The sequence below is a fragment of the Camponotus vicinus genome, unplaced genomic scaffold (assembly GCF_025532165.1).
Source record: "Camponotus vicinus isolate PSW18456_S1 unplaced genomic scaffold, iyCamVici1.0 SCAF_12, whole genome shotgun sequence".
In the NCBI taxonomy this organism is placed as follows: domain Eukaryota; kingdom Metazoa; phylum Arthropoda; class Insecta; order Hymenoptera; family Formicidae; genus Camponotus; species Camponotus vicinus.
This window is the reverse complement of record NW_028141948.1, coordinates 1,280,868-1,294,317: the sequence shown is the minus strand read 5'-3', so window position 1 is coordinate 1,294,317 and position 13,450 is coordinate 1,280,868. Positions and strand designations below refer to the sequence as shown.

Sequence of the window (13,450 nt, the reverse complement as noted above, 5' to 3'; positions counted from 1 at the left end):
TGATAGAGATCTATTGTACAGTATTCCATATGTGGATTTGCAATTATACACGATGCGAAGTCTATTTCGTAACATCTGGTGTGTTTTCATTGCGTGCGAAACGAAAATCTATAATTATATAGTTCGACATATGTTGGTTTACGTGTGCATTTTTATTCTCATTAAATAAAAAGGTTTCTCAAAATAACATATGTCATGCGTTAACACATATCAAAGTAAAAATTAAAATAATTGAGGGTATCTCCTATATAATCTCGAAATATTTATATTTATTTGAGGTATGCAATATGGTTATTTGTGCAATGTAACATATATGCATATGTAATAATACAATGTATATATAATTAATATAATTTTTTTATTTTATTACAATGTGCATATATACAATAAAATTATGTGTGCAATATATATATATATATATATATATATATATATATATGCGCAAAAATCTGTTCTGTACGCTGTTAAAATGTTAATATGGTCCTCTTATTTTCTATACAGTGCACATTATTGATTAATATAATTAATGTAATAGATAAGAAAATTATTATTTTTTTCTTACTTGTAAACGATCATATTGTTGCGTAAATAAATATATCTGCAACGGAACCTCACAAAAGATACCTAATGCACAAGCTAATTGCATAATGAGGAATACATTATCAAGATGATTACTGATCGAATATATCAATTCGATAATTATAAATGCACCGTTTACGCCTGATAAGAATCGAAACATTTTATCACGAATTATTTGAAACTTCGTGGCAGTTGGTGGTAGAGGCCAACAGCAAGCAAACATTAAATCCACCCTAAGAAAAGCAATAATTTTATCTAACGTCGGTGCAACTTTCATATTAACTCTTATTCCATTTTCTCTTGCATGCGCGTTTAAATCGCAACTATCCTTATGCTTTTCTCACGATTTTAAAAAGAATGATATTACTAGACATAGCTTAAGGAAAGAAACTCCAAGATAATATATGTAAGATTGCTCATACATAGCACAGTATTAAATATACCTCAAGTGAGATATTACGGGGTTTATTATTTCTTTCGCATTTTCTACGTTTGCCATGTAGGTCTAAGGATTAATAAATTATAAGAATGGCAAGAGTTCTTTACCGATGTACAATCCTATGCGTTCTAACAGTTATATTTTTTCTTTGAATTATTGTGAGAACTATTATATGTAGTTTGCATTAATTTGAGATAATACTGTATAAAGAGACGCGCGTAATTATTAAAATTCGTGTTCCGAAATTCGCATTAAACGCTGCACTACTAAAAAATGTTTACTACTGTGTAATTTAAAAAGAGAGAGAGTGTTTTAACAGATATCATATCTCTCGAACGTAAAAATGGGATTGGAGGAAAAAAAGGGATTATAAACGTGGAGATATTTACAAATATTCTCCACCTATATCTGTTTATATTTTTAAGCAGAATCGAAAAACAAATAAATACATTTTAGAAATGTTACACTATCTTTTTAATTTCGTTTTTTTAATTTTTAACACGTCGCTTATAGTTGAGATAAAATGTGTGCAGTTTTTATATATGTAATATATGCAATTATTGTATGAATTTTGAAATATATTAACTTTAAAAAAAAAATAAGATCGACAAAAATATCAATCATCAACAAATTAATAAAAGACCAATTGAACAATTTTTAAAACTTTTCACAGAATAAAAAAGAGCTCATAAAAAAAAATACACTGATAGTTATATTAATATATAACGTTTATAAAGATGCAATTTTTCTTATTTTAGATTATTTTAAAATAATTTTTTGTCCAGCACTGCAAAATTTATAGTTTCTGCACATATATTATTATTTTATTAAAATAATAAACTTTATGTAAAATATTTGAATACAAGATATGTAAAGGTCGAAATTTAAATCAAATTTACAAAGTTTTAGAAGATATTTTATATATTTATTTTCTTCTATATGAAAAGTATTAGCATAATTGACGCATTTTTATTGCATAGATATTTATTTTGGAATAAAGAGTGTACATTTATTATTTTCAATTAATCCACATCATTAGAAAGCATTGCTCTAAATGACGTCAGATAAGAAAATGCCATGGATACATACTGTAAAAATATTTAAAGATATTTATAAATCTGCTATTTATTTAAATTAAAATATTTTTAGAAATAAAACTTTTTTTTTTTGTTACATATAACCATATATTATTAACAATAATTAACGTGAGACTGCAAAATGCGCTATCTTACAGATGCGTAATGTTGCAAAGATAAAGCCGTGACCAAACCGGGAACAGATACAATAACAGGCCGTTGAGTTCGAAGTAAAATATACAACATAATTTTTTGTGAAGCAATTTCATGTTCATACCACAATGAATTATATGCAGCATCTCCAGCATAACAACTCTATAATATTTTTTTAATATTTGAATGTTCCATAATATACATTTATATTTAATTTCATTTGTTGAAACTTACCATACTCATTAAATGATCAGCTGGCCAAGTGCATAAAAATACTTTTGCCAATGATGAACAACATATGATGGAATACTGCATTTTGACAAACATTGGAAATCGCTGTTTTCAAAGACAATAGAACTATAGAATATAATGTTGTACATATATATACACACTAGTATAGATATAGCACGAAATTATATATACATATATGGAAAAATCTTCTTAAATCAATATCGATTTGTGTAAAGCAAATAATTTTTTAATTAATTTGTTTTTATAAGTAGCTGTGTTATGCGACAATAACAATAAAAAAATTATAATTTTGCTTTTTAAAATGCATTTTATTATTAATATCAAGGCAAATTAAAAAGTAAATATATGAAATAAATAAATGAACTTTCTTATTTTCCCGAATAAGTTGCTGAAAATCTTAACTTCTCTAATTTATCATAACTTCAAATTTTTATATGTTCAAAGTGGTTTGTTGTTGAGAGTTGTCTAAATCGCTGCCAGATCTACTGGTGGATAGATCATTTTAAAAATAGTTCATTTATAATAATAGTCATTTTAAAAATAGATCATTTTAAAAAATAGTAAGTAAATAGTTTGTCGGATTTTTGTCATATTGTTATGAAGGAAACGTACTGCTCTCATTTTTTCTTTAGTGACAACTTTAGTTGGACAACTATTGGAAAAGTACTCATTTTAAATTGACATAAAATCATAATAAAAAGAGCTGAGTAACCACAACTCTAAACATACTTTGAAATTATGATAAATCATATATATATATATATATACAAGAATTAGTATTTGTCAGTCTGTTTAGGAAAACAGTTCCTCTACTTTTTGACTTGCTCTAGTAATTAATTAAAAAGTAAGTTAATAAAATAAATGGATACACACACCAAGAAAGGTAAGACCGCTGAATACTACCGTTATAGTGCTAACACCTAGCGATGATAACGTTATGTGTGAAATGGAAAAAGTTATTTGTCTCGTAAACCTATAATTATTTATTAAGCTACATAATAAATAATATAATTATATTTAATTATATATATATATATATATATATATATATATACATATATATACATACACATACATATACATATATAATAAGTAATACATATAAGTATACTTGATAATGCAGCATACTTTGAAATTTTGTTGAAACTAATTTATATATAATTACATATTAGATTTACTTTAAAAGCTCTTGATGCTCTTGTATACATGCTTTCCAGTCAGAGTGTTCCGTAGCTATGCGAAATTTATTGGCCAAAATTTCAAATCTAGCTGTTGAGAACCAAAGCAAAAGAGCAAGGAAAACGGTGGCACACACTTGAACATATACTTGGTACAAAGCAAATGACTGATGTAAGTAAATAATTCCCCTCATCGGTTGGTAATCAATGGAAAATGGATACTCTAATTCTAAAACGGGACGAGCCAATAACAATGGCACTAAAATCATAGCAACTAAAGCTACTGTCATCAATATCAGTGTTATGCCATAAATTACTATATGTTTATTTATATATTCCTGTATTACATTCCTTTCCGTTAAATTTGCATGTTTACTGTAATTTTCCATCTTCAAAATTATAGTCTGCAATATTATTAACAATTATTTTAATTCAATTATATTGTTTAACTTTATGCTCATAAAATAATTTTGTTTAACTGAAGAATAAGAATTATAATGAGGTATATTAAAAAATTTTTCGTAACTCTTATACTTCATTTTAAATTCAACTAATTGGATATATCTTGTTATGTCTTTGTACACCTAAAGTTTCAGACCGATTTTTCCAAAAAAGCATAGCGCACACATATCACACGTAGCATATTTTGAAAGCAACATTTTCAAAATATCTCAAATATCTATATTTATATTTTATATATCAATATAAATATTTATATTTATATTATATTGTTAAAATATCCACTTTATAATTACGCCCGTTACATTCATAATGATTACATAATGATTAATATGATTAATATTAATGATTAATACATATATAAAAATATATAGCAATATAAAGATGTATAAAGTTCACTTTTCTTACTTGCAAATTATCGTGCTGTTGCGTAAACAGATATATCTGCAATGGAACTTCACATAAAGTACCTAAGATGCAGCCTAGTTGCATTATCACCAACGTATTGTTGTACTGAGAAATAATCCTATATGCTACCGCACAGATCATCAGCATCGAATGCAAACCATTGAACAAACGAAAAAATTTATCATACGTGATTTGCATTTTAGTTGCTGTGGGTGGTAGCGGCCAACAGCAAGCGAAAGCCAAATGCATTCTTAAGAAAACGATGAGTTTTTCGAATGTTACAGAACATGCCATAATATACTTTCGGTAAGTCTCCCCGATTCATAAAATGCACGTACTATCATATACTTTGAACACAGCTCTCTCGGGATTATTTTCACCCGTACGAATAAAACTTGAGGGGGCGATAAATAAAAAAGAAAATATTACCACATTTTGCTATAGATATAATCTCTCTTTCTCAACATTATCCCAATAAATCGATCATTATATATATAAAGCGATGCACGCAATCCTATACGAATAAATACTACGAGCAGCAAATGTTCTTTCTTGCTGAAAGCACTAAATACATACTTGAATAAATAATAAAGATTCACAGGCAAAGCAGAAACAAGCTCTACAGAGACGCGTCTATAACATTTCTCTCTTATTATTTTTTATAATCTTAGAAATTGTACGGAATAGAGATGCGCAATGAATAAAGCATATTCGATACATTTGCTATTATTACTAGTTATTACTTCCGCTTAAAGATAGTAGTAATTTTGTAGAATGGTACTACATAGATACAATATTTATCTTCTCTCGATATTATCAACATGCTTATATGTAGTTACTAGAAAGAAAATGCGATATTCTACCTCTTCTTGACTATTACATTATTCTTCTTGATTAGTACAGAGAAAAAATTTATAATATATTATAAATATTTATTTTACAACATTTGAATTCGAAAGACATATCGTAATAAAGCGTAGGTATTCGAAAGTGCATGCCATAATTGTTAAAAAATGACGTCAATCTTATTGTTAGAGTAAACTTGCAAATTCTAAGAATACAATTTTAGAAAATAATGAAAAGAATTATTATGCTATGTTCCTATCAACATTATGTTAATATTTATATAATTTTATGTATATTGTTATTTATTTTTCCAATATAAGAATATTCTCTGAATTAAGTTTTAAATATTAATATTTTCAAATCAATATGTAAGCGTTAACATTTTCTAAATTTTTTTAAAAAATTAAATATATGTATACATATTACACCATAAAAATGTGTGTGTACATATGTGTAACAATAAGTAATAATAAAGTAAGAGAAAATTATTAGTTATATAATTATATTTTAAAAATTATGAATTACATAACCTTTGGTTTTGTAACTCGTATTTAATACAAACAAATATATGGTAATAAAATAAATTTAAATATCTAAATTAAATGTTTTTTTATACATAATTTATATTTATTAATTAATTAATGTAATATTTCAATATTTTTGAACTTTTATTCAACTTTTATTTGATACGTACGTATATTTAATAATTATAACTCTTTTAATATAATAAATATTAAATATAATAAATTTAATATAATAAATATTAATATAATAAAAATAAATTTTACAAAAATTTCATCTTTAGCATTGTTTTACACATATGTTAAAGATAATTACGCGCTATCAAGAAACTACGTATATAAAATATTACAAATCTATTATGCATGCAATATAGCTTGTAATGCCATAAAATATGAGAATGTAGCGTAAAGGACCTAAAAGTAAAAAGAGCAATAATTTTTCGAATGTTAATAAGAATTTCACACACTTGTGAATGTGATATTAACACTTACCGAGCCGCAAAATTTTATTGAAACTACGGGTATAAAATTAGTGCCGCTAACCGCAATTGGTTTCTGACACCTTTGAATAATCATAAAGATTGTTCGGCGTACATTTGATGATGCATTTATCCATGAAGAATCATAAATTTGCCAAGAAATATTGTAAGCCTATAAGAAAAATTATAAACATTTATCAATCCCTCAGTTGTGTGTGTGTGTTTTCCAAGTTAAATAAAGCAATATAATTAATGAATATTTGTTTTTATAAGTTAAATAAGACCAAATATATTTTAGCATTTTGGATACATAAATTTGAAAAATTATATCTTTTAAAATATTATATATATATTTAATGTATCATTTAATTAATACATAATACACAATTTATATTATACTACCTTTTTTTAAAACAAACGTCTTATATCTTTATTGTTTTTATCAAAAATATGGAAATATTTGTTTTACTAGCACGATTTATATTACATAAGATTAAAAGATTAACCATATCGGTTATTGCTTGCGCTGACCAGCAGCAGACGAAGAGCCTCCAAATTGCAGTAGAAGTAACCATCAAAAATAGACTTATGTCCACAATAGGTGCATTCTACAATTTATATAAAATTATAATAGTAGAGTTTACGATAACTAAAATTACAATTAAAATTTAAATTACAGAATAAATACAAAAAAGAACTTTAATTAAGGTCTGTATATATTACATTCAAAATTTAAAATGTACTCTTTTACAAATTGACTGGATTTTTCGCATAAATTTTTTGAATAAATTGAAAAATAATAATTTACAACAAGAGTCCTCTTGCCAATAATCTTAAATACTGACTGTTTTAATTCGGGTTTATGATATAAAAAGTCTTGAGATATAACTTTTTAATTTAATGATAAATATTAGTATAGCTTCTCTTCCTGCCCGTTCCATAATAATTTTGATGTTGATATATAGTTAAGGTCACAATTTTTAATAACCTTCAAAAAGTTTTAACCGTTCATTATTTATTAAAAAGTTATTGATAAATAAAAGTTCCGCTGCTTGATTATAAAATAATTTATATTAATTTGAGAGCACATGGAATATATACTCACATTTATAATCAGGAGACCGCAAGTGATTACGTACATAGAAGCAACAATCGTCAATTTGAAAAGTATATAACTAGCAATACAATCGATTTCTCGTATATAACTAAATTAAAAAATTATAAAATATGTATAAATTTATAAATAATAACAATTAAATTAAATGTTATTATTTAATTTAAATTCAAAAATTGTGATTTCGATTAAAAAAATTTATTGACAGTAATATATTTTTTTTCCTTATGATACCAAAAAATATTTTAAAAAATCGTTATGAAATAATCTTACTTGAATATATTTTGATACATTATGATGGAGGCTCGGAGTTTATTAATAGTAAATGGCATAGAACTCATTTGAATACCCAACAAATTAAATTTAAAGGTAGCATGCCACATTGTAGAGATTATCATCAAGTCGAGAATTATTGTAACTGATGCCTGCTTGATTGAAAATATGTGATGAACATAAGCCGCACAATAAATCCAAGGCTTGGATATCGGAAAAGAATACACGACATTGAGCGGTAAAAATCTATCCGAAATCATTGGCGAAAGAATGAGTATACACGCAGAAATAATATATATTATCGCTAAAGAAAAGTATTTCATACGTATGTGATGCATAAATTTTAACCATACAATTTTTTCATATGGCATCCATAATTTATCAGGTTGCTCTATCTCATACAACAATTTCTGCAAAACCACAAATTACAATTCACATCACGTATATTATAAATTAATATAAATTCGAATTAATATTCGGGATGTTAACCTGCAATCGTTTTCTCTGCATTTTACAATAAAGAAAATTAAATATTACTTCTGTGTTATATATCAATTCCACTAGTGTCTTCATTGTATTGATGAAATCTTTTCGATATGCAGGAAATATACTTTTAGTCACTAAATAATATTGAATTATCATATTCAATGTATAAATAAACCACAAAACATTATAAGACAAAATTTTAAATTTTCCAGCTTTAGAGTCTAATGGCCAAACAGTGGTAAACAACCCACATATATGCAACACATGTAATAATTTGTCGTATTTCATGAAGATATTTGGTTCAAGTGTTGCTTCTAATGAAAGCGTGTAGTAAATTATGCACGACACAACATGTAGCAATAATTGCGGAAATATGACAATTTTAATTTAGCAGAATTTACACAAATACTTTTTGCAAAAACAAAAATTTCACGAAGAAATGCACACAATATATGATTCACATAGCGCATTGGCAAAGTATTTGCATGTCATCTGTGTATATAGATAATATAAATCAAATTATCATTAATGCTACTAATGAAACGATTATTTTAACGAGTCTAAAAAGAAAAACGTACATTTATGATAATTACATCTCAAATGACAAAGTCATTTATTTTATGATTCGCATTAATTCTGTTTTATCATAATAGTCCTTAATTGCACATATAAAAGTAACATCATCATTTGAAACGCTTTCCATTGTTTTTTAGAAAAAAGTCAATATAAAGAAAAATAAGCAGTTTATATTATATTTTTATATATGTATATATGTATATATCAAATTATATAAAAAATACCTATAATTATATACTTATATTCATATTCAACTTCAAAGGTGGAATCTAATAAAGTCAGTGCTAGGGCTCTTCGAGTTCTTCTATTTTAATAATGCCGATATGTTTAATCCGTGATTTTAATTGTTTGCGAGAAAGAATTTCCATTATGAAACCAAGATATTAAAATCAAATAAAAAATCAAAAAATTTTCTTTCTGCATCGCGTAAAACTGTCTTTTGCAACATATTACAAGAGTAAAAAAAAAATATTGATATTGATTATATTAATGATAATTATAAGTAATAATGGAAAAAAGAATAATTATTATTATAAAGGAAAGAATAATTATATAGATTAGGTAGGAAAGTTATATTAACAGAGCAAGAGAAAAAAAAGTGTAAGTCTTGATTCATATATATACTATATATATAGTGAAAAATAAAAAATGACATTAATCATGATAAAATCATAAACAATCATAAACAAGTTTATTATCAACTTCTAATGTTGCACGTTTGTTATTTAAAAATCAATACGGATTGCATGACATGACAAAATATTCTTTTATAGCATCTTATATATAAACTTATTCATTTATATAGAATTTTTAACGATACAGAAAAATAAATATGTTTATATCTATAGAAGAATATTTTGTCGTATCATATCACAATTGCATAAGATGAATTCAATAATCCTAACAGTGTTGTACACACTCAATATTTACAGTACATCATATATTTTTTTTACATTGAAAAACCATAATACGTACAATCCATCATATTTCTAGCCCATCATCTTCGAAAATTACTCGGAAAGTTGTTAAATAGGAAAATGTAGTTGATAAATACTGTCAGATACAAATATTTAATTTCGATTATTACATATATGTCTCTCTCTCTTTAAAACTATAATTTATTAACAATTTCAAATTTAAATAAATAAATAAATATATATATATATATATATATATATATATATATATATACATATAAACCATTGATTATTTACTTTAAATGTGCGTGTGCAAATGTATATATTAATATACTCAAGAAAAGCACTAATTGTAAGTAACACTACAGGAGGAACTTTGACAATTTTGGCGATATGATATAATGTTTTCTGAAAATAATTTAAATACTGAGATTGCAATAAAAACAAAAAGTCGTTGAAACTATTTATTTTTCAATTATTAATAAAAGAGAATTATATATATATATATAATTGTCTTTTTTATTCATATTATGTACAATTAACAAAATTAAAAATTTAATGAAAATGAAATTGCGTTAAATTAAATGATGAGGAAATGTGCAGGAAAAGAAACTCACTTTCACCTACACATTTATTTTTGATTGAATATGAATTTAAGAGATACTTATTATAAATATAGATAGAATTTCAATTTGATAAAACAAAAATTCATACATATTATTTCCATAAAATTTATTATAATTAAATTTAGATTTTTATATAGTTTTTGAAAATACATAGATTAACTAATTAATTATTTTCCCCAATATATAAATAATTTTAATTTTATAATTTAAGTAACAAATATTTCTATAATAAACAGAAATTTATTTGTTTTCAAATATATAAATAATAATATTTATAATTCGAAGAGAAACTAGTATTTACTAGAAATTTTTGCATTGCGTTTTGTTGCAAAGAGAAATGGCTAGAAATATTTGTTAAATTATCGCCAAAGTTATCCCAGGATTATGTCACAATAAATTATCCATGAATGTTGTAGGATGCGATATAACTTACAGAAGCATAATAATTAAGTGAAAGAGTCGGTAGCATGCATGGTACAGTTACGGATACAGGCTGCTGACATCGCGATTCAACATATATTAAGTCTTTCTGTAAAGATACGTCTTTCTTATACCATAACGATTCGTATGCAGCATGACCAACATTATTGCTCTGAAATATTAAAATAAAGTTACATTTTAATTATAATGCTATAAGAGTGCTTTTATTTTAAATTTGAGTGAAAATAAGAATCAGTGGCATAACAATATATTTTTCTATAATAGAGCTGATCATTGTAATTTTCATTTCGGATAAAAAAAAATACGCATATTTATATATATATTATTTAAATATATTTATATATATTATTTATATATATTTTGTATGTTTTGCTGTATATTTGATGTCAATTTTATTATATACGACAATTTCTTTAAATATATATATATAAAATTTAAATTTGTATATTTTCTTTTATATTTGTCATATCTTACCGTACTCAAGACATAATCAGCTGGCCACGCGCAAACAAAAACTTCTATAAGTGAAGATGCACCAACAGACAAAAATTGGGCCTTTATAGTTAATGGTTGTCGCTATATAAAATAATATTATAATATCAATAATGCAATTCTGCTAATGCAATATAAAAGAAAATTAAAATTATTAAATTTACAATATAAGAAGGAAAGAGAGAAAATTATTTAGCGTCTATAAACAATTGTAGTCTAAAATGAGCTAATTTTTATATTCATAAATAAATTATATGTACAAATAGTATTTAAGTTGTATGTGTGTTACATGAGCAAATTTTATTATTAATTAATGTATTTATCAAATAAAAAGCTCGCATCTTGAGTTTTATATCTTCAATCAGATTTTTGCGCAATCTGTTCAATATTATGTAAACAGAATACGATAAATAAATGAAATAAACATAACTTACGCTTAAAAAGGTAAGACCGCTAAATACTACTGCTACAGTACTGAATCCTATTGTTGAAAATATTATATATCGGACTGCTTTAGTAACCTCTTTCGCATATCTGTAATCGATTTTTAGTTTCTCTATTGTAGTTATTCGTTTTAAAATTCATAATGAATAATAATGAAATAGAATAGTACGAAATTTTAATAAGATAGTACGACATTTCAAAATAAAGAGAAATTTAATCAGATAATTAATTTTTACTATTATTGACGTCATTTTTTATTTTTAAAACTTTTATTCCCTTTCATTACAATCGTATTAAATTATAACCTTAGAAAGATGATAATTTACTCTACCATGATATTTTATGTCTCACCGTAAGAGCTGTTGATGCAGTTGTATGCAGATTTTAAATTCTGAGAAACTTCTAACTTTCCGAAATTGGTGAGATAAAATTTCAAATCTTGCAGCTATAAACCAAAGTAAAACAGCTACGAAGACATTGCTACATACTTGTATATAACTTTGATATACGACCACCGCATGATGCAGGTAAATGATAGTTTTTAACGGTTGCTGGCTCACATAAAATGGGTATTGTACTTCAATTGGAAAAGGTTGAGGTAGCAAAAGTGGTCCAAAAATAATAGCGATAGCAGTTATAGCTATCCAGCTTATTGTTAATCCGTAAAATAATTTGCATTTATCAATATATTTTTGAAATACATTCTTCTCTTCTGATTTTGCTTGTTGAATATAATTTTCCATTTCGTATATTATAACCTGCATAAATGTATAAGATGAAGGAAAAAGCTAATTCGAATAGAAATTACGTATTCAATAAATTCAATATGTTAAAGTATTTTTCAAATCACTAAAAAATTCATAGAAAATTTAATAATTTAAGAATTAATTTTGAGAAATTTTATTTTGATTAAATTTTTTTTCGAGAAATTTATTTTGAATTGTTTATTTCCTCTGTCGATATAAACTTAGTAAATTAAAAGATATAAATTAAAAATACGATCAATCAAATAAAGGTATATATTTTTTGTTTCTTACTTGCAAACGATCACTCTGAAGCGTAAATAAAGTAATCTGTATCGGAATTTGTAGAAAGGCAGTCAGCGCGCAACCCCCTTTCATAAGAAGAAGCATATTATCATGTTCGAGATATAATGTATATATTAACGATATCGACATTAGCATACCATTCATGCAACAACACCATCGAAATATCTTGTATCGGATTTTTTGAGATTTTGTGGCTCTTACTGGGAGTGGCCAGCAGCAAGCAAACGTTAGATCTACTTTTAGAAAAGCAAGAACTTTTTCTAGTGTCAATATCTCTGTCATAATAAAATCTCGCAGATTATTTTATAGACAGAAAATAATGTATCTTATTACGATATGACTCAAACTCAACTATCTTTACAGTATTTTTCCGAGAATTTATGGAAAGAAAAATCGCGCAAACAGCTGAAGAAACATATATTGAACGCTTAAGTAACACCTGTATTGCATTCATTTATATTTTATAGACGTAAAATGTACAATATTTCCTCTTGTAAGAGGAATGCGCGTAAAACTATAATGTGGAAATTATGAGACGGCACAGGAAGAAATAATAAGTTACACAAGCTATATGTATATACATATGTAGATCTTGCAATTCTCCTTTTCAATATATGATCAAGTACCGAATTAAATGTAAAG

At 25.3% G+C, this 13,450-nt stretch overlaps 2 protein-coding genes across 2 annotated transcripts; both read right to left on the bottom strand.

Moving 5' to 3' along the window:
- Positions 1–2,241: 2,241 nt before the first annotated feature.
- LOC145963176 (uncharacterized) lies at positions 2,242–4,955 on the bottom strand. Its single transcript, XM_083084863.1, has 5 exons — positions 4,545–4,955; positions 3,678–4,081; positions 3,373–3,472; positions 2,482–2,583; positions 2,242–2,409 (listed from the first exon to the last, which is right to left on the bottom strand). Exons 1-5 carry the CDS (start codon positions 4,836–4,838, stop codon positions 2,242–2,244), a joined length of 1,068 nt encoding a protein of 355 aa, XP_082940989.1. The 5' UTR covers positions 4,839–4,955.
- Positions 4,956–9,795: 4,840 nt separating this feature from the next.
- On the bottom strand, positions 9,796–13,028 carry LOC145962688 (odorant receptor 13a-like). The gene is made up of 6 exons (XM_083083938.1): positions 12,797–13,028; positions 12,111–12,517; positions 11,750–11,849; positions 11,298–11,399; positions 10,816–10,974; positions 9,796–9,892 (listed from the first exon to the last, which is right to left on the bottom strand). Exons 1-6 carry the CDS (start codon positions 12,950–12,952, stop codon positions 9,821–9,823), a joined length of 996 nt encoding a protein of 331 aa, XP_082940064.1. The 5' UTR covers positions 12,953–13,028; the 3' UTR covers positions 9,796–9,820.
- Positions 13,029–13,450: the final 422 nt, after the last annotated feature.

Excerpts from the sequence above, each read along its gene's own strand:
- LOC145963176 (XM_083084863.1), bottom strand. The coding sequence starts at position 4,838 with ATGGCATGTTCTGTAACATTCGAAAAACTCATCGTTTTCTTAAGAATG. Across the intron at positions 4,082-4,544 it reads AACAGCACGATAATTTGCAA|ACTATAATTTTGAAGATGGA; the intron begins GTAAGAAAAGTG and ends ATAATATTGCAG. Across the intron at positions 3,473-3,677 it reads GAGCATCAAGAGCTTTTAAA|GTTTACGAGACAAATAACTT; the intron begins GTAAATCTAATA and ends AAATAATTATAG.
- LOC145962688 (XM_083083938.1), bottom strand. The coding sequence starts at position 12,952 with ATGAATGGTATGCTAATGTCGATATCGTTAATATATACATTATATCTC. Across the intron at positions 11,400-11,749 it reads GCGGTCTTACCTTTTTAAGC|CGACAACCATTAACTATAAA; the intron begins GTAAGTTATGTT and ends TATTTTATATAG. Across the intron at positions 10,975-11,297 it reads CTGATTATGTCTTGAGTACG|AGCAATAATGTTGGTCATGC; the intron begins GTAAGATATGAC and ends TTAATATTTCAG.